Below are 27,067 nucleotides of genomic sequence, written 5' to 3'. Positions count from 1 at the left end.
TCTCACTGTCCTCTCCAGATCTGTGTTGTTCAGGTATCCTGTAGTTACTGTCTTCTGTCTTCTGTCTCTGATCTGGAAAACGCCATCACAACATCCTCAGCACCTGTAGTAACAACGGATACAGGAAAACGTGTGCCACAATTACTTCTTTTTAAGAACAGTGGATAGATGCAGTACCCAAACTGTCATTCTACACATCCATAAAATGAACAGGAAAGAAAAAAGAGGACAGAAAGAAAAGAAAGCTGTGTGTTCTTATTTTTCTGGGACTGGAACCTGAAATAGTCTAAACATTTCAATTGTGGACTTAAAACATTCCTTTGCAAGTGAAATCAGCTTGTTTTTGAAGAAAACCAAGAATTCTTTGCTTTCACATATTTCTAAGAAGCAAGACTTAAAAAAAAAAAAATCATAGGATTGTCACCACTGGAATGCAGAAATGATTTTTCTTCTGGTTTCATTGCCCTGTAAACTCTGGCACTGCTTACGAGACTTAGTGAGCTCCTCTGAAGTACGAGGAACTCAACTGTTCAATAAAGCTTGTACAGCCCTATGCATCACACTGTCCTTTTAAAGGGATATTCTTAACTTTACCTTTACATCTAGATATTCATTACTCTTTGCTTTTAAGAGTAAAAATTGTTTCAATAGAAAAGCTGAAAGGTTTTTGCCCCCCCGCTCCCCCAAAATCACTTAAACATCCCTTATAAACTAACATGTCTTGAAAACATTCCATTCTCCATGGAAGTGCAATATTTTCTTTCAAACTGAAGGCTTCCCTTTGCCCAGGGAACAGATACTGCTTGGCTAAGTAATACTTTTATCCCTAGCCTGAAGAGATCTTTCCCAGCAGAATTCAGCGCATGGACTTGCTCAGTTATCGGATTTTTTTTTTCCAATTGAAGCTATCAACTGTGTATAATTACCATCAAACCCCATGTCCCCTAAGCACAGAAAGATCTTATTGTCTTCCTATAACCACCTCCAAGTCTTTACAAACTTGTGTGGCCTTTCAAGTGGGCACTTATAGCAGAAAGACCCGAAAGGTTTGAGATCCATGTCTGATAAAGGCTTGTAAAGAACAGTGCTAAGCTTTCATTCTCCAAAAAGAACAGAATATCTTGAGATATTCAGAAAAAAATCAGGTCTCTGGACTTCCCAACTATAGAGCATGGTCTAACAGGCACTTAAGGAGAAATGTCTTCAGGACAACATGGAAATAAAAATACATTGTACAGTAGTGTCAAAGCAGTGGTTTAAATCAGTATCTTTAGTGTAGGCAAAAACTGGAAAACAATCCCGAAGGGCTGCGTGCAATATTTTTAATTTCTGGTAGAAATTTGATCCCCAAGAAAGTCAGGTAAAAGTAAATGCTTTCTTTCACCTGTAGATCCTCTGCCAACATTTACCTAGCTGACTAGAAAACATGATGAATCCTCCAGTCACTGTCTATGTAATTTCTGAGAGTTATTTCCTCCACTCAAATGATCTGAAGTGTTTAAGTGCCGCAGATGACTCACAACGACCATTCTGAACTTCATTAATGAATTCGGTTTGCTTGAGATAATTTTGCTTATTAAGTTATTCTTCAAAGCTTCTATTAAAGGATTAGATAACAAAGTAGGAAATGCCACAAGTAACAATGACTGCCTGTCCCACCCAGGTAACTCATCAGCTGTACAGAATTCTCTTAATAGGGTTTGGAAAGTTCAAATTCAACTTGGATGGAGCATCAGCATGTAAAAATTTTCCAGTCTTTTACTTGAAGCATATCAAGAAGCAGATTTCGGCTCTGTGCCCCAAGCGACTTCTGCCTATGCACCTGCACACAAGATAAAAAAGAGGACTAATAAAAACTCCTCATCTGTTACAGTTATATGAATTCTATTTCTCAGTCATCTAATTTGCTCTGTAGTTGCAATATAGAATGAAGAGTGGCCAAAAAAACAGGGGAGGTTGTAAATTCCTCTTGCTAATATCCTTAAAAACTAAATCCATTCTTATGAAATGCAACTACATTTATTTTTATACATTTCACAATTTATTTGTTATGCATACTCAGAGGAGGAAATATTAAGGACCAAGCAGTAGTTTGTTTTTCATATGTAGGACCCCCCATCTTATAGAGCTACATCAAAAACTGCTCTGATGTGCTCTCTTGCCAACACTGAGAAGCCCTGCAGTCATCTCCCTTTTCATCTCCACAAACTGTTTTTTCCTTGATCAAAACATAAACGATATATAGCGCTAAGATCCAGCTCTGAATTAACAAGTTGCCATGTTGATTCATGTTGATTTTTTTTTTTTTTAAATGCAGAACTACCAGCCTCTACAAAAAGGAGAATTTTATTTGCAAGGATTCTGAAAACCACTTCTATGCTAAAAAGAGGGGGGAGCAATGACACTTAGAAGCATTCAGAAAGCAAGAGCACATCAATCACAACCTATGCCACTGTATTTTACATGCATCCCCCTTTCAAGTGGAGGAGGCTTTGCTGTGCAAGTCCAGAGCAGCTGGAGTAGCCTAGCAACCGCAAAATCACGGATGACGTCACGTTAGCACAAGAGATGAGCTGGATTACTTAACAGATGCTGATTGTTTCCCTGGGGTCTCCCCCTTCTACAGCCTAAATATGAAAAAAATTCTTACAAGCATCCTTACGAGTTTCAGGCAGAAAAGGAAATTTCGTTCCAGATAATGATGCAACCCCTTGAACAGAGAGGTCAGTACTTCTGGCTGTCCCGAGCTATCCCAGCTGTCGGCACGGCTCCTGTGCCGAGCACACCGCCGTTGAAAGCACATGATGAGCAGAAATAGCTCTTGGCACAAAGAATGTTGGGAATTCTGCAGCTCGTTTTGGCTTTCGCAACCCAAGCAGCTATCGCTGAGGAGCAGGTTCACACTCAGCTCGCTCCTGCCCTAATTTTCCAGGCCCACCTGGCACAGCTTTGATACCAGTGTCACTGTCAATAGGAACTTCTGATTACTGGCCGTTGGCGTGGACTTGGAATAGGAAAAGAGAAGGAGTACAAGAAATACAGCTTGTCAATACAACAGGAAAACAGAAAAAGCCAGAATTTTAAAAAGTGTTCTACTTGGAGGAAAAAGCAAGAGTACAGTAAAGAATACAATGTAAAAGCGTGGAAAATGCTTGAATACCTATAGTATTACTGAATAATTATGTGCATCCTAAAGGAAGAAGCAGAACAGTGGATGGAGAATGGGTCTAGAATTCCAGGTTTTAGTCTTTCACAGCCAAAGCTAACTGCACAATCAGCGTGCAGTACCCTTGCTTTACCACCAATGTAAAGATGATAACTACAGTTTTAAAATTACCTGAACTCATGAACAGAGTGCTCTTTCTTTTCATCACAACATCATCAAAAAGCATGCTCCCTCTCTGATGCTCTTTAGCACTATATAATATATAGTTTCCCATATGGTACTTTGTCAATTCAGATGGGCAATCAGTACAACAACCAGGGTGGGTAAACAATTCGTTAAGGAAAGATTATGAATTGTGTTTGAAAGGATAATCACTGGGCTGACAAGGAGATTACGACTGCACTTTCTCGATGGTTGGCCTTTGCACCAATTTTAATTAATACTTTCCTAAATTCTCCTTGAACAGAAAAGCAGTCACACAGTAATGCAAATCAATGGCAACATGAAGTTAGAAAGTTCCACCAAAACACCAGGGAGAGCAAAACAATATATGGGAATGAACAGGATAGCAGCAAGGACCAGAAGTGGCAAAAGGGTTTAGCTATCTCTTTTAGAAAGGAAGGAAAAAAATAATATTAGAATAATGTATTTCTGTGTCTCACGGTACAATTTTAAACAAGATTAGTAAAAAATGTATTTTATGCACAGTTCTGAACAGCTTTATTTCCTGCTCCCTCCTCAGCTGCTTTTGTTATTTGGTAGAATCGCCAATGTTTTCATTTTCAGGAATTACATGCAACCCAGCATTTGCAAGCACCTCAGATAATTGCCTTTAAAAAGACAATTTGATCTATCAAATAAAAGACAATAATACTTTCCAGGTAGACAAGTAAGCGGGTGTGTAACCCGAGGGCACAACAGAGAAACATCTTGCAGTAAAGACTCGAGCCTGTGCTGATTTCTTTTATTCCCACATTAAAGATCCAATTTTATCCTTAGTGAGGTGACACATTACTACAAAGAGGAAGGCATCCTTTGTCCAAACAACAGCAGCCACATAGAAAGTTCTTGCAGGCTCTCAAATCTGATGCTAGCATGAACAGGACAATCTAACTCACAGCAAAACTGATGGCTGCCAGACAATGTCAGCCCAGTCACTTCCAACACATAAATCACTGCCCTCTGGGTACTGCACCTCGTAGCCTGATTTCACATTCTCTAACGAAAGAGATGGCTCATTATTCAGCACTTCTCCATTCTTCACGAAGACCATGAGTCTTGACTGTGATATAAAAGGCAGTAGTATTTCCCAGATCCAGAACCAGTTTGTTCAGGGGACTTGCAAAAAGGGAAAAGTAGCTTCACGTCCGTAAGCTGAGTGGTTAGTTGTAATATAACAATGCCACAACCTCTTGAAGGGCATAAAGTCCAACTGGTTTCAGGCTGAGCATTTCAATGATCTGAAAAGAAAATGGAAAACTTCTCTGCTGAACTCGAGTAAGGGTAAGAGTGCAGTATGCAAATGAAAGGGATACTCTCAGTGCTCCCGACCTGCCAGAAGCCTCTCACGGAGCATGATTATTTCTGAGGATGTCCTGTAGCAAAAGACCCCAGGGTGACATTTGTCCAGAAAAAGGTCATCCACGTTCACATTTCTGAGCACAAAAGCAGGTTTTGTTCAAGTCCAGTCCTACAACCCAAACTATCCAGAGCTAAATGAAACCAATCTAACAAGTTTGCTCATTAAGCAATTCTGCAGCCGGCTGTGCTCGTGTACAAATACAAACATTTCCAGAGAACAGAGCAGGAGGTTATGTGGTGAAAGGAAAGCAGGGATTAAAGTACTAGTGAATAGAACTTGTGCTGCAGCCCCACTTGGCTCCCACAACGGATGTTTTCTTTCTAATCAAGTGAAAAAAAAAAAAAAATTCAAAAAGGAGAGCACAGGTTATAAAGTTCGGCTGCACATTGCCAAAAGGCTGCAACTAAGACAATAGGACGGTGAACCACGTCTACTTTTAGCACATCCTTCACTAAGCTTTACACTTCCAGCAATTAATGTATAGAACAATGAAAAAGGCACACTTATACCTGACCTTCTACCTTCTATACATACAACTTCTCTCTCCACAGCTGTCTCTTTTCTGGGTGTACATTTCTACACCGGAATAGAGACTTACATACAGCCAACAAAACATTCCCCATCATCTTCCATGAGCAACACACTGATTGCCACAAACTTTCAGACATGCAAATACTTCTCCTGCTTCTTCTGCCTTACATTTCCCACCCTCATCCTTCCTAGAAACTAACAGTAATTAACTGGTAGGCTTATGTCCTATCTTAAGCAATAGTGACAGCCTTACCCCGCTAACTTTCCAAAAAATCCTGCTGCTATTATGTTCTAAATTGCAGTTGTTTGGACTGCTGAATTTAGTAGTTCTTTTACATCACTCGGATTTCAGTCTGAGCAAGCCAAGATGATGTGAAGGTCAAGTGACTTTACCGCACAGCAGCAAAAACTGTAGATAGCCACTGAGCTCAGCACATGCGACTGCTCATCAGCTCACCTAAGTTTCAGAAAATTTCACCAAGATGACTGCAGTCAATGCCTTCCACAGCAAGTACTTGGCTACAGTGACATCAAGCCAGTAGGGGACAAGCTGGATTAAAACCACGCTACCTTAACACAAAGGAAGATGCTGACACATCTAACAGCTGCTATTTCCAAGTGTTCTTTGGATGATGAATAGATACATACACCCGATTTGGCTGTAGTCACCTGCAAAATTAATTAAAACCAAAAAGCCTTTAGAGATCAGAAGGTTAAGCCTGTCACGAACTTCTGAAGGCTGCCAAATCAAAAAAAAATTCTTTACTTCCCTCAAGATCTTTGTATGCACACATTTCTTCAATCACCTTTCAGCACCTATCTTCTAAATATTAACTTTTCTCTGAAATCCCTAGTATTAGTATCCTAGCCTGGCATTCTAAAAATACAACATGCACTGCTGAGAGGAGGAGCACATTAAAGCAAGCATTGTACTCAAAAGATTAAAACAACACCGAGAAGAGCTCTAGCTCCATTTCTGCACCACTATCTGGTACTCCATGAGCATGGTCCCCCTCCTAACTCCACGAGCAGCCTGGGTTCATTTTTAACGCCCTACCATCCAGAGAATGCCTCTAACCTAGCTGAGGCATGTGTTTGCATCTCAGCTTTGCCCTCCCCAAGGGACCCGCTTTCTTCAAGAGCCAGCACGACACTCCTGTTGCTATAGGAACAACAGAGCTGTAATCACCAAGGTCTTCCTATAATTCACATATCAAGCTTTCTTGCAGCACAGCTTCCATTTGCAGATTTGCCAGAGCAGCGACTTAAGAAAGCCAAGCACTAGCCTACCAATTAGGAATGTAAGTAACTGGGAAACAGGAAATATGGGTTTTATGCAGGAGATGCTTCAGTGCCTATAACTTCCTGAGAGGCATTTTGCTTGTATTAAAAATATGTGAGAAAGCCTTAATTTCACCATTTCAAGCTCAAAAAACCCAACGAGTTTGAGCTGCGTTAGTTCTTGCTGCAATGCAGGGAAGACGACTAATAGGTTAATATCTCAAAACAGCTCATGATTACATCCACTCTCTAGCATATACAGTGGTTGAACAGAGATGCCTTCGGCCTCCTCAGATATTCTTGGAGCCATAAAAACAAACCAACAAACAACACACAGATGTCAGCTAAAAAGGTCCTTGAGTAAAGAAAAATGCCCTATACTTCGCATTTTCATACAGGTGTTAACAATATCACAGTGATGAGCAAAAAATAAAATGGTTAAAAAAATGTAAGTGTGACATAAATCTAGTATTAAGAGACTAAACATTAACGTATGAAATACTTCAGCTTAGAGTTTTATAACTGTTGTTGAGGCTTTCCTGGGTTACCGAGATCTCATCGTCTCTGCTAGCAGTTCCCCTTTCAATGGATACTGAAGTATCTTTAATACATCAGGTAAGTCTCATAACTGTCATGGAAGCAACAACTGTCTGGATCAGCTCAAGAAGAGAATTGGTGAACAGGCCAGAGTATTAATAAAAATAACTAAAACATCAAGCTGTGAACAGAATCCAGACATCTGAATTGCCTAAACGTTCCCTACTTTTGGTGGACTGTAGCCTGTGCCAGGGAAACAGCACCTCTAGAGAAGTGTATCAAAGTCAACACACCGAGGGACCAAGCACTTCCTGAGATTCTGGAATACACTGAAAAGAAAGGGCAAACAGAGCTGGAATAATAAAAAAAAACACAACTAAAAAAATTCTAAATTATTTTAAGACTGGAGTACGTCTCCTGGTCATTCAAGAACCCTTCACAGACCTGTTGCTCCAATATCTGTTGCAGCCATGAAGAGTTTAGAACATATACTAGAAAGATTTGCAGTAATTTCAATTTGTGATCTGCTACAGCACATCAGAGAGCTCTGGACATGTGTCATTATTACCCGATTTACACAAAGACCTTCAGTAATGCAATCAGAATAACTCTGAGCTTCCTGTCAGGAAAACAAGATTCCCTTAAACAGTATACAATGGATATGCCTCAGGAGGGAAGGTGTTCCAAATGTACCTTTCAAATGTAAAAGGAGACCTGTAAACAATCCTAAAACACAGTGATTTTTGTCCATCTGAAGTGACGAATTCCTTTTGAAAGCAAGATGGGAAATAAAAAGATAAAGAGCTTCCCCTATAAAAAATAAGCACAAATCGAAGGGAAGTCTTAGACTTCAGACTTGCTTAAAAATTACAGAGGTATTCTAAGATGCTCCTTGATCAAAATTAGCAATTAACTTCTACTGCTGAACCCTAAGACAACAAGCAGAGTATCATGGAGGAACTTTAAATGAGATGTTATTAATAGTGGCTCACTAAAGGTTTATGGCGCAAGCACTTGAATTCAGCAGGGACAAGTGTAAACTACTTTCTTCAATGCACTGTCACATTGCTGAAAATCTGTCTTGGACACAGAGGTTGCAGTGACTCCCTGTGGTCAAACAAATAGACTCAAAGTTAACAGATCTTTATCACAAACCATAGTCGTGAGCACCATAAGTGACAAGCTCAGCAGTCCTGCCTCAGGTAATTACTACGAGGCCACCAGCCAGCTGTTCTAAGACAGTATTTCATGGATGCACAACACAGAAAAGCATAAAAATTGTAATACAGACTGTGATACACTTATAAAATTCTAGACCATCCATCCTCTATACTCTTCTCAAAAAAAACCCCAACCAAACAAAAAAAAACCCAACCAAACAAAAACCACAAAACAAAAAAACATCAACCAACTAATAAAAAACGAAAACAAAACCCAAAACAACCTTCCTGTAATTCTGGAGCCAGAGTACAGCATTTTTAAGTGACACACAAAAACTGCAGGTCTGTAACAAAACTAATTTTAGAGTGCTAAGGCCAAGAATGTAGTTCCTTTTTTTTTTTTTTTTTTCCTTGAATCAAACAGGGGTGTGAAATCAGCTTTCTGTCTTTTGTGTGTCTGCTGGAGGAAAACGACTCTAAAGATAGGTCTGGGACAAGTTAGGCTGAGAGCAATCTGTCCTACTATTGGCAAAAAGATTGTGAAATCCCCTAAAATACTAACTCTTTGTAAATTACTCCTTAATAGCGCACCTTTTCGTTGTTATGTAAGGAAAAAAAAATCTCCAAAGGAGGTTCAATGCAAACAGCAGAAAAGTAGCGAAGAAAATTCCTTTAAGCAATCTTGAACACGAAAGATTGAAGTACCTCAGTGTGTGGACTTGGGACAGCTTTTCAGCGCAAGGTAATGCCACCTAGTGGAGACGGAATCTCCCTTAAAATGGCAAATTGGACACCTATGCCATTTGTGGTCTCTATTTCCAATAATTTCCTAATCGATCCCTTCTGTTTCACCACCAGCAGGATACAGAAGAAGGTACAGACAGACACCACATCTCAGAGCAAAGAACAACGTTATCATAACTGTTAGAAACCTGGAGAGATTTCTAAGGGAATCAAAGTCCTGAGCAATAAATTACAGTTGCTTATGTCTCTACAGCATACTACAGCTTCATCTTTCTCCAAAGGAAAAAGTATTTGGCTAGGTTTCCTCGTTTTCATTTGTTCTCCACGCTATTCACTACTTTATTTGGAGAGATGGCCTATCTGAACATGAAAAGAACAAACGTCCTTTCCCACTTCTCTAAATATTTAACTATTTCCTTTCTCTGTTCTCTCTTCCCCTACTGAGAAAAATCTTAATGGTCAGACCACCAGCTTAATTATAATTTGGGAGCATCGAAGGCAGACTGTGGGGCCAAATCTCCCAGGAAAGACAGCAGTGTCTCAGATTAGATCAAAGGAGGAATCAACAGGGAGGACTTCACTTCCCTATGGACAAAGTTTTAAGAATCTTCATGGACTTTAAGAAAACGATGACAGAGAAATCAGCATCTGTTGAAATATGGGACAAAGACAACTTTTTGAACAATGTATGAAGCTCTTACATTTCCTGTATTGCACGATTAGTGAGTCTAGAAGCAGATGAAGTGACTGCTGGTCTCTCTTGATTACATTTAAAAGTTATGTAAAAATTCAATCTTTTTAGTCTCCAAAGCCCTCTGCATAGTGAGAAAATACAATTTTACAGATAATAAAACCAGACAGTTTAGACAAAAAGTGCAGGTAATTCAGCATATATTTTCATTGTGAGAAATGAAACTGCTTCAGGGATAATGCTGGAAAATGCAACTGCAACTAAGGCTTAACTGAATGTCTTCCTCAGTTTTTAACAAGAAACCAGCAAATTTTCACTTCAGACTGGCAGAAAAGTTTAAGAATTCTGAGCCAAAATACACAAGTATATCTACCTCCATCAATCCCCCAGCTATGTGAGGAATGAACACACAGGCTTAAATCTGAAGAGCGAGTTGGTGCAGGTTGTGTTTCTAATGGTTTTCTAAATGTCTTAGATCTATATTAAATTTCTGCTCAACTCTGTTCTTTCTGGCATACGAGTCTTACAATTTTCCTTCAATACCGAATCCTACATTACGAATGTGATCTGGCACGAGGCCTATGAAGGGGAGGAAAAAAATCAGAAAAGCAGCATTCAGGTTCAGAAGAGATTAGTAGATTCAGAGTAGTGCCACACAATTGTTCACCAACACTTCTTCAAAGAAATCAGGAAAGCAGCACGTACTTCATCCCCTTAATGGGAATCTAAGCAAACCAAAGCAGATTTGTAAACTTACTTCACGTCTACAACCTCTGTCTGGGAATTAATAACGTTGTGCAAATTGAAAAAATGCAATGAGAAACAAATTCCTCTTGTTGCTAAACTTTCCCTCTTGCTCTGCTGAAACAGTAACTTTGCACCTCCACGTTCATGGAAGTGTGACAAGGAAAAGATGTTGTTAGATGATTCCATTTTACTTTGCGAGAAAAGTGTGATCGAACAACTGCAGTCATAGTAACTCAATTATCACAACAAATTGCTTCTGTACTTTAGAAATCTGTATCTACTTCACATTTTATTGTTACAAAACTCCCAGTTTGAAGCATACAAAGTGCTTGCCACCCTGTCTTGTTCCTTTTTAAGCACAGAAGTCCAGTTTAAGAATAAATATAAAAATTTATATGAAAGTTGTCTTATGCAGAGGATCCGCACTGAATACAGTAAGACACTCAGAACTAGAGGGATCTATGCATACCTGAATTTAACTTCACCTATAGCAAAAAATCAACCAGGTTAAAATTTATGTCTATTTAATGTATTACACAGAGTAGGAAGCTACATGCATGCACTCAGTTCACACGACTTGGGCCACCAATGTTTTGAGTCACCATGGAGAATAAGATGTCTAACAACGCTCTTCATCCTGATGAATCTTGGGTATATCTAAGACTGAATTTACGTGTTAAAATAAAATCACCTGTTGGAACAGTACTAGTTCTCTTCCAAAGACTATAGCAGGCAATGACTTGCACATCCCAGATGGCACGATGGGTTTAAGTAGGTTGCATGTTATTACAGAAACGGAGGAACCCAAACTTGGCGTTTTCTGAGACTGTTCTCACAGATGAAATAAACACAAGGCAAACAAATCCAGTACTCACCCTGATCAATTGAGTGTTGAGGAAGCTGGCTAAGTTGGCTATTCACTACACCTGCGTACGTGCGCAAGAACTCCTCTTCACTAGCAGTCAGCTGGAAACGTACAAAGAGACAGTCAGCAAACAGGAAAATGAAGAAAGACTGAAGATATTATCTCTGACCTCCCCATAAGAAAAGTCACAGTTGGCTCTGTTCTACTCTTCAACAGTTTAATCTGTTATTTGTGCAAACTATACCATCAGCAAGAATGCAGCAGCAAACTGGTAAATCATGCATTCATGGAGAGATTCAAAGCTGCCTTGAAACAGTTGCATTATTTTGCTGGTTTTCCAGTAATGAAAAACTTCACTGTACATAGGGAAATGATCAGATGCTCAGATTTAGTTTCAAGCATCACAAGTCTCATAATATTTAAGCAAAAATCAATTGTGCTTAACTGCAGATAATGGTTAAATCAATGGCAGCTAAAACAATTCAGCAATAAAACCAGACCACCACCTGCCCCTCTCAGTAAGCACTATCCCAGTTACTACAAGATTACGTATGGAAAGCCACAAAACATAAGCTATGACAGTGCATCTTACATTTGATCCCATCTTCCTCAGCATGAGTAGGACTCTCACTTTCTGCTGAATGTACATCTCCTCCGGACTCTTTCCGGGGACACCCTCACGGTTCATTCCCCTCCTGCCAGCTCCTGGATGTCCTGAAGATATAAGATCAGAAAAAGACAAACTAAAATAGGTAATATGGGTACAACAGGAATAATAGGAAAAGTTTCATTTCCAATCTATTTATTTTTCACCAGTGGGCAGATCTCTTAATAGCCTGGGAGAGTAAGGAATCACATGCGTCATCACAGAAATCCTTCAATATCTGAACAGCTAAACTGAGCCTTACATGCAACTCAAACATTCAAAAAGGCTGATGTTCACATCCCTAGTAACTCATTATCTGTTGTTACATTACTGCATGAATAGGAAGAGAGAATTCTAACAGCTAGATGAAAGAATCACCCTGACAGAAGAGCCTGTGGTTTTGTTTTTTTTTTTCCGTAAATAAGCACAACCAGTATGAAAACAGGATGCAGAATGCACAGCCATCAAGCCTGCAATGGCTAAACAAAAGCTGGATGAAATCTAAACTTTTAAGTCTTTCTCCTCTCTCTTTTACTTATTTTCCTTTTTGTATCATATAAAAAACCCTGTACTTTCATAAAAGTTAATAAAATTTATAAAATGGTTTTGGAGAGAAAGAAGAGCTAAGAGGAGCAGGGAAAGAGTAGAGTTTATCATCCTTTCTCAAGTAATTTAAAAGCTGAAGTTTTGCTTTTGTATTTTAATAAAAAATAATTACATTATGGAATAAACAGGCTATGCTATCTAAATTCTATAGCACAGAGCATGATTATACTTTGTTGTCTGAGTATCTGGTAATTATTTAAGTCCCACAATAGGGTGTTTACAGACAAAAAAAAAAATTATTCGGGCATACTCTTCAGCTGATATTAAAAATTAACTAGGAGCATGTTTATTAAGTCAACAATAGTAAAAATCTTAACTTCAAATTTAGAAAACAATGGTACTTCAAATAATACACTAGTACAGCTGCATAACAAAATAAACAAACCTGAGAGAAGTACTGTGTGTTGGAGAAATGTAAGCCCTGCTAAGGAATCTGTGGACGGAGGTGTAAGCCAGCCACTCTTCCACCACGCACAGCTCGAAGAAGCGGCTCCAGAACAATTCTCCGACCAGTTTTCATTCACAGAACTGGTCTGGTCCTACACTCAGCCATAAATCTGCTTTCCTGAAGCTCAGCAACCAAGGGAAGACACTGGACATGATGCATGCTTAGTGAAGACTGTATCACAGCAGGTTCAAAGACAGTTTCCCATGTAATGGTTTCCTGTAGTCATTACCAACCTCTCCCCCCACTTTATTTTCATTATTACTTTTAAGGGAAAGTCATCTGGGTGTGGAAACAGTTTAAAATTACACATAGGCCCTCCTGAATGAGTCAGAAGCAATGCAGAAGTAAGCAGCTGCTGGGATAGGCTTTACCACCCACATTTCTTAGCACGGAGATAATAGTAGTAAAAAGGGGAGAAAGCTGCATCACCAGCCCTAATTGAATAAGTTTCCAGTGGGAAGATTTGCATTATGCTGATTCGCTATAGATGGTTCCACTTGGAAACTCACAGCCTGTAAATGTGCGAGGTGATCATTTTTTTTTGCTATAATCAGCAAGCTGCTTTCTGAAGGAGGAATAAAACATTCCTATGTTTTCACGTAGTGTCAACTCAAATAAGTAGATTGGATTATGTTACTAAGCATATACTCTACAGTGCAATCTACTGAGTGCTAACAAGTGATGTCAATAAGCCAGTGAGCAAGAGACATTAAGTTATGCACATCCAGAGACTGATAAAATAATAAACATTTATTAAGATACCAAGTAAGTCTGAAAGGTTGTGACTGGTTCTTAATATTATACTATACACGCTTCCCCCTCCTTTTTTTTTTTTTGGAGTATCATTACTTGAAGAGGGAAGGTGCTGCACTAGTAGCCAAAGAAATCAATTTAAAAAAGAAAAAGCACAAGAAAAATCTGAAATGTGGTAACACGCCTATCGTTTAAAAATGGAACAAATTGTATGGGATGTCTATCAATAGGTGGCATCATACACAAGTACCAAGAAAACACCACAGCTGCCCCCACAGCAGCTAGGGAGACCACATTTCAGCATTCCTCTACGCATCAGATATTACAAGAGATTTGTAGTCTACACATGTAATTATTCATTGCTTTCCATCGTAATAGTCTTCCTGTTATAAATTTTTCAAACTTTAAAAAAGGTGATGGAAATCCCCATCTAAACTTCCTTCTTCTAAATTAAACTTCAGCCAAGACAGATTTATCAGGAAGCCACCTATTTAACAGGAAGGATAAAAACACTAAAGCCTGCCCATTCAGTGAATGCCTCACCAAGTCAGTAAGCAACACGGGAAAAAAAAAACAAACACTAAACATGGCTCAAAAGCTACCAAAATATATGTATAAAGAGGTTCAATTAAGATTGCAGAGCAACAGCACTTTGCTCTTCACACACTGCACAATTATTTTGGGCGATAGCCTCAGCCACCACAGCTTTTCCTACTCGATGACATCAAGGTAGAAAGACAAAAGACAGTACTGAGACCTCAGCATGAAAAACGTTAATATATCTCTGTTCCTGTTACACACAGCTTTTGTAAGATGTGGTTTAGGATGAGAACACTACCCAGCACATATTACATCAGTAAATTTCCACAACCACGTACAAAGCTAGTCTCTGCCCAGAAGACAGCACAATCCATCTTTACAAATGAAGGACTGAAAAATCTTATCAAAGTACTTATGAACGTTGCTTTCTCAAGAAAGCTACATTAGTACGCTGTAAAACATTACTTAAGCAGAATTGTGCAATTTTCTCACACATAAACGAAGTCATCGTCCTCCTGTCCCCAACCAACAACACATCAGCGATTCCCCTGCCAACGTACCTGCTTCTAAAAACCACGGAAGATCAGACAACCCACGTGTTCAGTCCCAATTAATGATCGTAGCTGGAAAAAATGTATGAGGAAACTGTCCTGTGAAAACAAATAAGCAAAGAATTACAGGAATATACAACCCTGAAAACTAGAAAGACCTTTCACTCAGTATGGTTTGAATCACAGTCTGCTGGAGAATACGGTCTAGTCAAAATTCATAAAACTGTAGGCTTGTCTGGAGTTTGTAGACCTTTTTTATTTTTAAAGAATAAGTTTTTTAAAGGTCAAGCCATTCTTCATCTGCAAGATTTACACCCTGACCATACCAATGGCATTCCCAATCACTTGAGAATGGAATGCATTCAAGTTTTGCATTCTTTAAGGTTTCAGCATAAAACCCAACTCCCTGGAAAAACCATAAGCATCGTGACATGTAATTTCTTTTAGTAAAAAAAAAAAAAAAAGAAAAAAGAAAAATAGACATAGCTTACCAAAGACTTGAGGAAAACTAGGGAGAAATGTAAAGCATGCTTATTTTGACCGAAATTATTGTTTTCAACTATGCATGTCATCTGAATATAGCAATTATGAAGACTGGCACTTGAAAGTTGGGCTGAAAAACCCTTTGCAGAGAATTTTTCAGACCAACCTCACTGTTCAGTCACCAACAGCTAGCAGTTATAGACTTTTTTTTTTTCAGACTTGTGACATATTTCTGAACATATTTTACAACTGACACTGGGTATCAGGGTATGGTAAGTGTAACTCCTCATATCCATCACATGAGCCTCTAAGACAAGCAGCTCAATCTCACAAATGAAGTAACAGTTCAAGCCCTCTGTAAAGTGCAATGGAATAGCAAGTGCCTCCTGCTCAGGACAGCATCACAGCTAGCATCATGTAAGTGTAAGTTGCTGTATTTAATTCAGAGATTCTGATTAGGGAAGGTTTGCACACCTGCACTATTTGTTCATAAAATCCATCTTCAATTTCCCAAACATACTACATTTTATTTTTTTTTGTGGTTAACAAGCAAAGGCAGATCTAGATTAATTCCATTTCCTTCACAGCTGCTCACCACCCCATGCAGAAGTCTTTACTGGCAGGGAAACAAGACAGGAGTAGCTACAGCTACTCAACTGTTCTGTACACCACGTTTATCAGAGAAGTGCTGAACCCAAAACACCTGCTAGCTTCACCCACAGGTTCTCTACAGTGTCTCTTACTAACAAGCGCTGGAAGCAGCTGAGCTTTATCAATAGCTTAAAAGAATCATTTCACCTCTCCAGAGGAGAGAAATTGCCTGCTCTGAAAGGATTATTTAAGCCTTACCTCGCTAATTAGTTCCCACTGTTCTTGCCCTCTAAATATGCAGCGCAGTCCCAAGAAAGATTATCTACCACACTGACAACAGAGCAGTTTGCAGTAACTAATTGCTGTTCTCATTTCTACGGACTTCAAAGCCACGCTCCCCACCACCACCGCTGTACAAACATTCACCACCCCACGGTACAAACCCCTTCCTAGAGAAAAGGATTACAGCACGGGAAGTAACCACTTCTGAGATGCACCTCTGTCCTACTGACAGCAACAGCGTATTTATAGTTACCATTAAAATTCCCCACGCACACCCCAAATTGCAAATAACAGTAATCTACGTGTTTGTTATACTTAACAACAAATACAAAGGGAAACAGAAAGACCAAATGTTTTCCTAACCCTATAAATTCAGAGGAATTCAGCTGAGAACCGAGACAGCCTCCACAGCCAGGCCAATCTCACCATCAGCCAGGTTTGCACCACGCATGGTTCCACTTTTGAGCAGAAGTCCAGTCCCTCTACAAGTCAGCAGCAGCACTCAGACCATGCTGCCTGCGTCCGACCCACCCCCAGCTCAACTCCTCTCACCCCTGCCACAACAAATACACGAGTGGAACATCGAGCTTGCACATCACAACTAGAGAACTTCTCTGCTAAACCATAGGGCACATCCTCTGAATAAAGAGCAGCTTTATTGCTAAAGGCTCCAAAGATGACTGGAGTCAATTAAAAATTAGGTCTCATTACTTTTTCTTAAAAGTATGAGAATAGAATATCAATCCAAAGCCACACAAAGGTTCTCCTACTAACTTGTTGCTATCTATTCTGAACAGCAGCTCGCACATGCCACCATTTTCAACTTCGCATCAACATTTCCACATTCATTTCTAACGAACCCTAAGAAATAAGATCTAAAACTATTTTGCAACTGTGTATTTTGGGGGTGGGAGGGAAGAAGTGCAAAATACATGAAAGAATTTAGCAAGACAGCTGAGGAACAGCTGAATCACTACCAGCACGAGTTCTGCTCACCATCTTAAGAGCCTCAATAGACCTGTGTGATACACAACGATCCATCCCTGAAGCATGTTTCAGGTAATCCTTTGCCTCAGGTGCAACTACCAGCTCTGAATTCTGCTCCTTTGCTCACCTACATCCACCTTCTATTCCTGCAAAGTCATAACATTGTTTTGCCTGTGCTCAGTTCCCATTTTTTGTCTCCATCTACACAAGCGGTGACTGCTTCGTTTAGTCTATTAATGCTGCAGGACTTGGGTCAGTGTGGAACACTTGACCCTCACACAAGCTCCACTTAAGCAGGTACTAGAACAGCTGCTTGGGCTCGGCACACCAATCAGCACTTCTACCATGGGAAGCAAGATTCCAATTTTCTCCTGATCACGAGGTTCTGTCAAAACTTAACTCGTCTACTCCCACGAGTATGAGAAAAAAGTAACTGAACACTTTCTGACTCAGGTGTCACTAGAATAAAAGAACATAAAACCGTTTCTCAAACTTACAATCACAAATCTTCCTGCCCCGATGGGCTTATGTTCCCAGCTGGGATTTAAGAACAGATAAAGCCATGCAAGGTCCTTTACCATGGAAATTAAATGAAAACTATTCTAAGCACAAAGACTCCAGTTTCAATCCATCCTTGCGCTTCTATCTCAAGTAATTCTACTTCCTTACAATGATTTACACTTGGGTCAGAGATCGCTACAAAGAGTACTTTTTAACATACAGAAAAACTTAAAAGCAGTGAAATAGTGTTTACAAGTTCAGAGATGTCCATATGGGAGATGGAAAAAGGTCAAAGTCTTAGCTTTAGGTTCTATCACTTGGAGATCATGCTGCTTCCCCAAATACCACTAGGTTAAATGAGCTTTTAAACTAAAATGTAAGGCACACTAATTGAAAAGAAATATGTTTTTGAAGTACACGTCACTGGATTACAACAGAATAAGGAAATTGAACCGGCATCAGGATGCAACATGCCTCATGCAGGATGCTGGCAGTTGAACGTCAGCTGATCAGTAAAGGAAAAAACAAATTTTGCACATCCCGTAAACCATAAATAAACTTTTATCAACAGCTTTAATGAATCCTAGTGTTTATAGTTAAAACATGGAACTAATTTATTCACCTGCTCTTGACAGATATATTGTGTATGAGAAACATTCCCTGAAAGATAACATTTCCATCTGTATTTCTGGCACAAAAAGCCGGACAGGGAGACAGAAAAACAAGAACTGTTGTGTACTGGGCTGAAGGAATCCCCACAGCATTAACAGAACTCAACTGGAAAGCTCTTCATGCAAAAGGATGAATAGCCAAAGCTATTCAGAAGCCCAGTTACAAGTTTACTGATACTTGCCTTAGCAAAGAAATACAGGGTCTCAGCTGAATTTCTGGTAATCACATCTCGGATTACTGGCACTAAAGGAAGAGATGCCAAAGGCTGATGAAGCCAGACAGAATGCACTGTCAAGTCTGGAACTGGTCTCTTCAGGTACGGGCAAGGCAGATGTGCAAAGCCAACGGGAAAGTCTGGGCTGTCAATACCTTATCTATTTTGCAGCTAAGCACAGTTCCACTCTCCAATGCCATTATTCAATTCCTTTCTCACGAAAAAGACTAACCTGTGCATTTCAAAAGCTGTAGTTTTAGTGTGAAATTACTACATTTTCCACTAAACTGTGTTAAAAGACTAAATCCTACAAGCTTGCCCGGCTGTATCCAACACACTGCAATTGGACATAATTGGGTCACCCCATTTTCCCTTGTTTGGCAGGCACAGGGAATGAAATTTAGTTCTCATTTATTTTTAATATGATTCACAAGACAGAATAACAAACGAGAAAGATCTATATATTACAGCCAAAACTGCCAGCCCAGCTTTGCCAAAGCAATAAATTTGGGTGTAAAAACACTCCCTCCCTTTCCCAAGCAGCAAACAAGGTTGGTCAGTAAACAAATGGAAAAGCTGTCCTGTTCTTCAGCACTTGGTTCCCCATGCTGCCTGCAGAAGGGCTGGGTGAGGATCACAGGAATGCCTTCTGCTTTGCAAGGCCCAACACGCGGACTGGGCAGAGGCAAGCACGCCTGACATCCCCTGCTGATCCCTGTCTGCCTGCCTCCCAAACCCATCTCTCTGGCTGCAGAAAGAGAATGTGCAATCATGTTCCCTTGGCAAAAGAAACTCTAAACATCACCTTGCAAACCACGACAGATTGAAGTTATTCTTTCTATCAAGGCAGTAAGTTAGAGATAAGAGCAAACTGGAGACAGTTTTCCAATCAGATGTAGGTATGTCTACATCAAAACACAGATGGGCTACTTTACAAGTATGTTACTAGCCTAAAAGGGGATTAAGTATTTTTAAGTTTTTCACTAGCATTAAGAGATGCTTCTCTCCCTCTCCACATCGTTATTTGGCCTGAAAAGTTTATAGTGAAAATAAAATATAATCCTTTCCAAAACCAAACTAAAAGACTATACTGGCTATTTCTTCAGTTACTGACCCTGGACATAACAGTACAGTCCGTAATGAAAAACTATTGCCTTTGCAGTTAGCCCTCCTTTTTTCTTCCCCCCTAACTAGATTTAGAACATCAACTACCATGTTTTCACTTAAAAAAAAATGCAGACAGGAGAATCTGTACTTGATCTCAGTTTAACTAGTCTGTTTTATGACCAGATGGAACACCTCCTAAAGAAACTCAAGCTCACTGGCAAGAACTGTTTTGAGTGAATGCTTTCAGTAGAGGAGGAATTCAACACACAGCAACTGAAAATTACGGATTTGTAACCACGTTTCCCTCACTTCTGCCTATGCTAGTATGTATCCAAAACCTGGAAGGGCTTCTCTGATGGACAGTACCACAGATGGGTTCACAATAAAGAACTTCTAAATTACTCTGACTCTCCTCCCAGCAATCCTTTTAAAAAAAAAAAATAACCAAAAAAATTTCACATCCCAACAGAAAAAGAAAAATAAAACACTAAAAAATGGTATGTTTGTAAATTTTGTATAAGGGAAACTACTTAAGTTTCCCATTTGATTTTAAAGACATGCTTATTTAATGCAATGAGAAAGCAACACAAGCTTTTGTTCCTTCAAATTACATATTTCACCCAACACCACAGTCCTCTGTAATGCTGAAATTCCTAAGATCCACATTTTACTAGTATGGGAAAAGACAAAGCGAAATCAAGCAATTTGTGCAGCCCAAATCAAGGGGAAAAAAAAAAAAAGCAGTAAGCTGTCACTAAATGTGAGTTAATATTTCACACATTCAGTCTTAATAATTTAAAGTACTTAGAGCGGCCATCTGGCAAGGTCTTTAAAATATAAGTCACAGCTGACCATCTCTCTAATATCTTGTATCATTTCCAGTTACAGCCAAAAGAAATTCAACAGGAGTTAGTTCAGCTGCAGCTGTTTTGCCTTTTTTTTTTTTCTTTTTGAATCTGGCTTGTTCTGTTCAAGGCAGCTAAAAACCTCAATTAATGGGACAGGATTATAGAAGCTCAGCTAAGGAGTTACGGTGAATAAAACCAACTGCTGCAGGTTTCCTCTGCACTACACAAATTGAGTTAACAGCCAGCAGGAAGAGGTCCCTTTAACTCTATGATACCATTATCCAAGGTTAAGCTATTAGCCTCCGCTCGGCGTACTTCAGTGGTTAAAGCGTGGTCATACTGGGAAGCTTGTAAGTGCAAGGGGATGCTGCACATTTAAGCTTTGTTAATTTTCAGATGACATTTTCCAGAGAACAGCCAGAGCTCTAAAAACCCTCCAAGCTGGAGCCTGAAACCTGAAGTCAGGAACCAGAGTCTGCAAAATCCTGCTACAAATTTTCCTCTAATTCAGTCTGACTCATGACCTTCAGTCACAGGCAGCTGGAGACAGCATTAATTCCCATCTCCAGAGGGATACAACAATGAAGAATTTATAACAGCTACCTATTTATAGGTGAACAGTAAGAGCTGAAGTATTTGACAGATTTTTTGTCTTTGTTTCTATGTTCAGTATTATCTTTTAGCTGACTTGAGAATCTGAACCCCAATGTCAGATTTTGGTCAATTTACAGCTGGAACTCCAGTGGCAGGTTCGCATCTCTTAAACATTAGATATAAATTTTTAACAAAACAGTACAGCTTTCCCTCCTGAAGAGGGACAGGAAACAGCCCAAAACACTGCCATTTAGACATGAGAATCTATAAAAACGAGCAGGGTTTTTTTCCTAGTGCTGGATGAACTTCCAGAGCTTCAGAAAGGACTTCAAAAGTAGTAACGAAGGGCGTTCAAAAAAGCTTCCAAAATACCAGAACAGTTCTTACATCAATACTCAAGCTAACTGTAAAAAAAAAAAATAAAAATCCTACCATTATAATCACCACTTTTATGACTTTAACGCTTGCCTACTGACCTTCAGGCACACACAAATGAGATTATTTTTTTGCTGTACCACAGCAGCAACCCCTCAAAGAGAAGACATCTATCACGTCTCATACAGTTAAGAGGCAGCACAGGTTTTTAGGTAGTTCACGTCAGTCAACTTGAAGCCTCTGAAATTAAATGTAGTAACAGTAACAAAACCTTAAAAAAAGACTTTCACTTCACAAAGGTATTCACACTTCAAAGATGAATTTATCAAAAATTCTTTAAAAACTGACAACACTTAGCTACAGCAGTTTATATGAAATTCTATCCCACTCAAAGAAACAAATCTAAAAAAAATGTTACAATACTTGACTCAAGATGGTCTTCAACAGCTGGATTGATGAGTGCTGCTCTTGTCCTAACCATCGGCATCTCTCACAGAGGCTCACGCACCTCTTCCCCTATTTATAACAAAGCTACAAATCTTCTGGACAGGAAATTTAGCACTAATGACAGATAGACAATATTTTAACTACCAGGTATGCCACACAAAAGAATTACTGCTGTAAAAAAGTGTTACGCATCCATCATCAAAACAAAACTCTATGGCAGCGCTTTTTATGGATCTTTTTGTAAATACTGCATCTTTTCAGAAACGGAAAAAAGTTTCCAGCACACAGACATAACAAACTTGAGACGCCTTTTCTTGCTCTCAAGAAATTCACTTTACTTTCATAGTTCGATTTTAACTTGAATCGTAAACCAGAGGAAAAAAAATGGAGCACCAATAGTAGGCAAAAATTTTATCAATGGCTTACAAGAATCAATAAATTATTTTCACTATATCTATCCGATTTTATATGGTAGGCATGTTACATTGTACAAACACCTGCACCTATTAAGTATCATATTTTTGGACTACTAATTATTGACACCAATGACAGAGTCTCCTGCAGCACGTCTATTCTATGATCATTGCAGAATCTGAACCAAGGCCAATACACAAACATGCACAAGAAAAATTGAGACCATTAATTGTGGTCACATAATTTTCTTCTAAGTCAGCCTGATGCCCAAAATCACATTTTCAAAGCAGCTCTGCAAGAAGTGGTAACGCTGGACTCACAATCCTCTGAAGCCTTACAGATCATTAGCATTAAAACTGTGTTTTACTGAAGGCTGCCATTTATACCACAGAAACTAAACTCAACTGGCTAAAAAATAAGTTAATACATAAACACCCTACACTCATGAAGCATAAAAACTGAAAGAATTAGTTGACTGTAGAAGCAAGAGATTCATTCCGTCTTCACAACGAACCTAAAATAAGCGTACCATGCCTACACGACGGAGTACAATGTCAAAACTGATGCAAGAATATGTATATGCCCAAGGTGTAGGATGGTTTTTCCTCCTTCTTCAGTAATTCTCGAGTGGCTTGAAATGGAACAGGAACCAGAAACACACGTGAACAAGCACACATTCAGAATTACCAGCAGTGCTAATGCAGAAACACTTCAGTATTTGGTATGTTTCCAACCAAAGAGTTTCACTAATCCTGTATTTGTATTTTTTTTTTGAAACTAAACTATGTCTAGTGAAAAAAATTTGACGTTTCAGTCGACTTTAACAAAAAGGCACGCGACGCTATTAACAAATCATAAACCATTACAGAACAGCCTAAAATCAGAACACACAAGATTAAATGTTATTGTTATTTTAACTGCATATAGATACTTACTGTAATTTCCATTTACAAGCATGCAGTAAGAGTCCCCAAAAACCAGGACGACCATATTTGGAGTCAAACTGCCTGTGGTCTAGTGACCAACTTCCCAGTAACCAACATAGTATCTTTCTACAGATGCCCAACATATTAGAGCTTTCAATTTAAACACGACCTATGCTGCCCTGTAATTTGTACTGACATCTCAACATCACTAACGCCAGATCATATACCTTTTACACTGAAAATGCCTACAGATCTTTTACAATAGAGAGATCATGGCTAACTAGATTTTTTTTTTTTTAAAGTAATTAAAACATGAGCTGTCATTAGGTTGGTGACTACTTAGCATTTAGTATTTTGCAATACTGTATCAAAGTATGGTGTCAGGACCAGACACTGAGATTAATAGTTCGTGACTACCAAAATTGCATAACCATTGGACAACAACATAAAATATTGTTCTGTCCTCACACATCAATAAAATGTGCTGTAAAATAGTGATAAATATAGCCCTTACAACACCTACTTATCCTGTCTCTTTAGAGAAGGAGGGGAGGAAAAAAAAAAATCTACTGTGCTCCTTTCCCCATGGATGCTCTGCATAACCAAAAAAAGCAAAGAAGTGGTTCCAGTTTTGAATCAATGTACAGTTAAATTTTTTAAAACATTTAAAGAGGTATTTTACTAATAGCTCTTGCTGAAAGTTGAACTAAGAATTAATGGCTATTTGTCTAACATGAATATATTCCTTGGTCATCTTTTTTGCACTTACCACAACACAAAACCTTTGCCTCCTCAGTGATCTGACAGCATCATTAACGTTACCAAAGACTATGGGCAAGAGACCCCTGCTCCTAGGACTTTTGTAAGATAATACTCCTCAAGAACTTTCCTTGGTAACATTCCATAAACTGGTCTAAATAGCTGTTCTAATCAGATGTACAAAAGTATGCCAGTTCCTCTCGTCTCTGAAGGACTTATTGAAAAACAGAAAGCACAAGAAAAGGATTTTTGTTACCTTCTCTAGGTCACCAAACAAGACCACGCTGCAAACATATCTGACGGAGAGAGGAGGAAGGAAAAAAATCCTTGTCAATTTTAAGAGAGAACTTTTAACGTTCACAAGTTTAAAACAAATTCCTAATTACACACCAATTTTACCACGGACGTTTTGCTTTCTATAGCTTTTGGTGAAGCGGGATTACAAGGAAGGAAATCTTGCCTTCAAGAGACTTCCTATTTCTCAGGAAAAGGGATGCAATTTCCTTCCTCCCTAGCCACAATTTTGAATGTTACCTTAATTATATTAGCCCTGAACTGTGAAAAAAACCTGTATGAGGTCATGAGTTTGACAGCAGAAGTCTCTCTTTAGCACTACTGTACAAACACACACAGGCTGGAGAGAAATAAACTACTGACTACGAGGTTTTTTAAGGATTGTATCAAGTCCCCATCAGTGCTGGGAGTGATTCATTTCACAGCACAATGACAACTGGAAGAATCACAGGCAAAACTGAGAATGCACATGTCTTAAAGGCAACCAAGCTTAGCTGCATGGAAAATTGTATGTGGAATTGTGTGGCAAGTTTGATTCATTCAGAGATCAACACTAATAGAGTCAGATACTTAAAGCCAATTGCTTCAAGATGTCCTATATATGTAATATTCAGAGCATTTACAGGATAAATGGCAATCACTCCCCTAAGAATGGGGGCATCATGCAGATGGAACAATACGTATTTTGATTGATCAAACTCCAGTATACACCAATAATGACAAAAGGTGTTAGCCCAGGGACCATTAACAACAATGCTCGAGACAAGGCTGATCCTTCTAGAAGTTAAAACTACTGTAAAGTTCCAGATGGCTTCAGAAAGTTTCCATGAGCAGGACTGCATGTAAAAGCAACCAAAAACTTAAGGCAGAATCGGGAAAGAGAATTAGTGAAGCTGCTGACAGATTTCTGCACTTCCCAAACCGTTAGTACAATTACAAAAGTACACCTTTATTATATTTAATTTCTCAACAAAAGGAAGGAGCTTATAGCAGTTATGTCAAAAACTGCAGCTATCAAGAAAAGAACAATGAAGAGGACACACTAAAAAGAAAGTTCCGAAACTGCATTTCTGCACACATGCTATTACACACACAGAGTTTTATTTGAGGTTTAAAATGTGCTTTGTAAGAGCTCGTGCACTGAGACTCATGACAGTGAAAGATTAAGAAAATGGCTGCAAACAGTTTTATGTGAATTGTGAAAGGTTTATTTCACAGCGTCCTCTGTAGCTGCTGACCAAATTTTCAGTGATAAAAGTTCTATTTCAAAAAATCTGATGTTTCTGGTCACAGAAGTTAAGCAAAACCTTTCATGAATTCCACATAAACCAATGAGTATTATTTGGCATCTACAGGCATTCCTGAAAAAAAAAAGCAGCTAAGCAGATGTGAATGCTCCTATTTTTCTCAATTTGGCATCAACTCTTAAAGTTAATTATATTCAGTGTGTTATTGCTGATCATTTTTGCATAAACTTGCAGTTGCTGTGTTTATCTTGAAGTCTGATATTACCTCCCACGACACGCTGCCAGGACACAATGAAATTTTCAGTTTTCCATATAAGATCCAGCACACTCTAAGCTAGGAAACTATTAAAATCACATTAGTATGGCAACAGGCACCAGACATCACTGCAGTTGCCCTATGCTGTTCTCATTTCTACAAAGAGCCTTCCATCAGTAGTTTACTTGAAACTGTTTCAGTATTTACACTGTTGCTCTGCAGAAACTCTGCTGCAAAAATTTAGGTCACATTTCCTTCAAGTGTACATGGGTGTGCATATATGCATACTTATTTAAAGCTCAATGAAATTAATTAAAAGCTCCTCACTGACTTCAATGTGCACTGAATCAGGACCTGGATGAGTTCAGAGGCAAAACAATTACACTTTAATTAAGCATCTTAACATTCTTGTGAAGCAGTCACCTAATTTTATAGAAAGATGAACTGAGTCAGAAAGTTTCAGAGGTTGGTCACGGTCATAAACAAGAGTTGATACTTAAGGTGCTTTGATGTTTGTTAGTTATCCTTGTAACATAGAAAAAAAATTTATTTGATTTTTCTGAAAAATCAAATAAATTCTTGGTCTACATATTTGCAGGAAATAAAACAGAACATCTGGAGGGAAGTGCCATGGTTGTACAAATCTATTGGCTCCATTTCTGTTCCCCAATTGGTAGTTAATTTAGTCAGTGTCAGGAATTCCACTAATGCAAGAAGTTAAAATTTTCAGGGACTTTTCATGGTAGTCTATTGCCAGATGAAATTTTTAGGCAGTGAGGTTTGTTGGTTTGTTTTCAAAATAGCATTAATAATTATGATATATACCTGTATTACTTTTTACAAAAGAAAAACAGGCTTGGCAGATTAGATATGCTATAAAACCTTGAAAATAGTGATTGAAAAGCAAAAACTATGATTCCACTTACTAAATTCAAGCTGACTTTTATACCATACATGAGCACTGTAACATTCTGTCAAATCACCAGTAGCAAGCAGAAACAAGAAATTAGCTTTCCTCATTTTTTTTGAGCATTTGTACATAATGCTTCCCCAACACTGAGTCTGCAATTAAATCCCAGAGTCAGAAGAGTATTCCCCTCATTCAATTATCAACTAAAATTTTTTGGTTATTGTTCTGGTCTTTGGTTTCTTCTCACCTATTAACACGCCGTAGTTTTGCTCATTCTGGTCTATCTGCTTTCTTATGCCAATCGAAGTTCAC

General features: G+C 38.8%; 1 protein-coding gene across 1 annotated transcript; it reads right to left on the bottom strand.

Moving 5' to 3' along the window:
• CTNNBIP1 (catenin beta interacting protein 1) lies at positions 1-27,067 on the bottom strand. Its single transcript, XM_009984672.2, has 6 exons — positions 27,003-27,067; positions 24,305-24,344; positions 14,858-14,947; positions 11,897-12,018; positions 11,315-11,405; positions 1-103 (listed from the first exon to the last, which is right to left on the bottom strand). Exons 4-6 carry the CDS (start codon positions 11,990-11,992, stop codon positions 45-47), a joined length of 246 nt encoding a protein of 81 aa, XP_009982974.1. The 5' UTR covers positions 11,993-12,018; positions 14,858-14,947; positions 24,305-24,344; positions 27,003-27,067; the 3' UTR covers positions 1-44.

The sequence above is a fragment of the Tauraco erythrolophus genome, chromosome 23 (genome assembly GCF_009769465.1).
Source record: "Tauraco erythrolophus isolate bTauEry1 chromosome 23, bTauEry1.pri, whole genome shotgun sequence".
In the NCBI taxonomy this organism is placed as follows: Eukaryota; Metazoa; Chordata; class Aves; order Musophagiformes; family Musophagidae; genus Tauraco; species Tauraco erythrolophus.
Note: the sequence above shows the minus strand (reverse complement) of the source record. Positions and strands in the feature narration are given on the sequence as shown.

Bases quoted from the DNA above. Each gene is read 5' to 3' on its own strand.
- CTNNBIP1 (XM_009984672.2), bottom strand. From the start codon at position 11,992: ATGAACCGTGAGGGTGTCCCCGGAAAGAGTCCGGAGGAGATGTACATT. The intron at 11,406-11,896 runs GTAAGATGCACT...GTACGTTTCCAG, and splicing joins TGAGGAAGATGGGATCAAAT to CTGACTGCTAGTGAAGAGGA. The intron at 104-11,314 runs GTGAGTACTGGA...TTGTTACTACAG, and splicing joins TCAACACTCAATTGATCAGG to GTGCTGAGGATGTTGTGATG.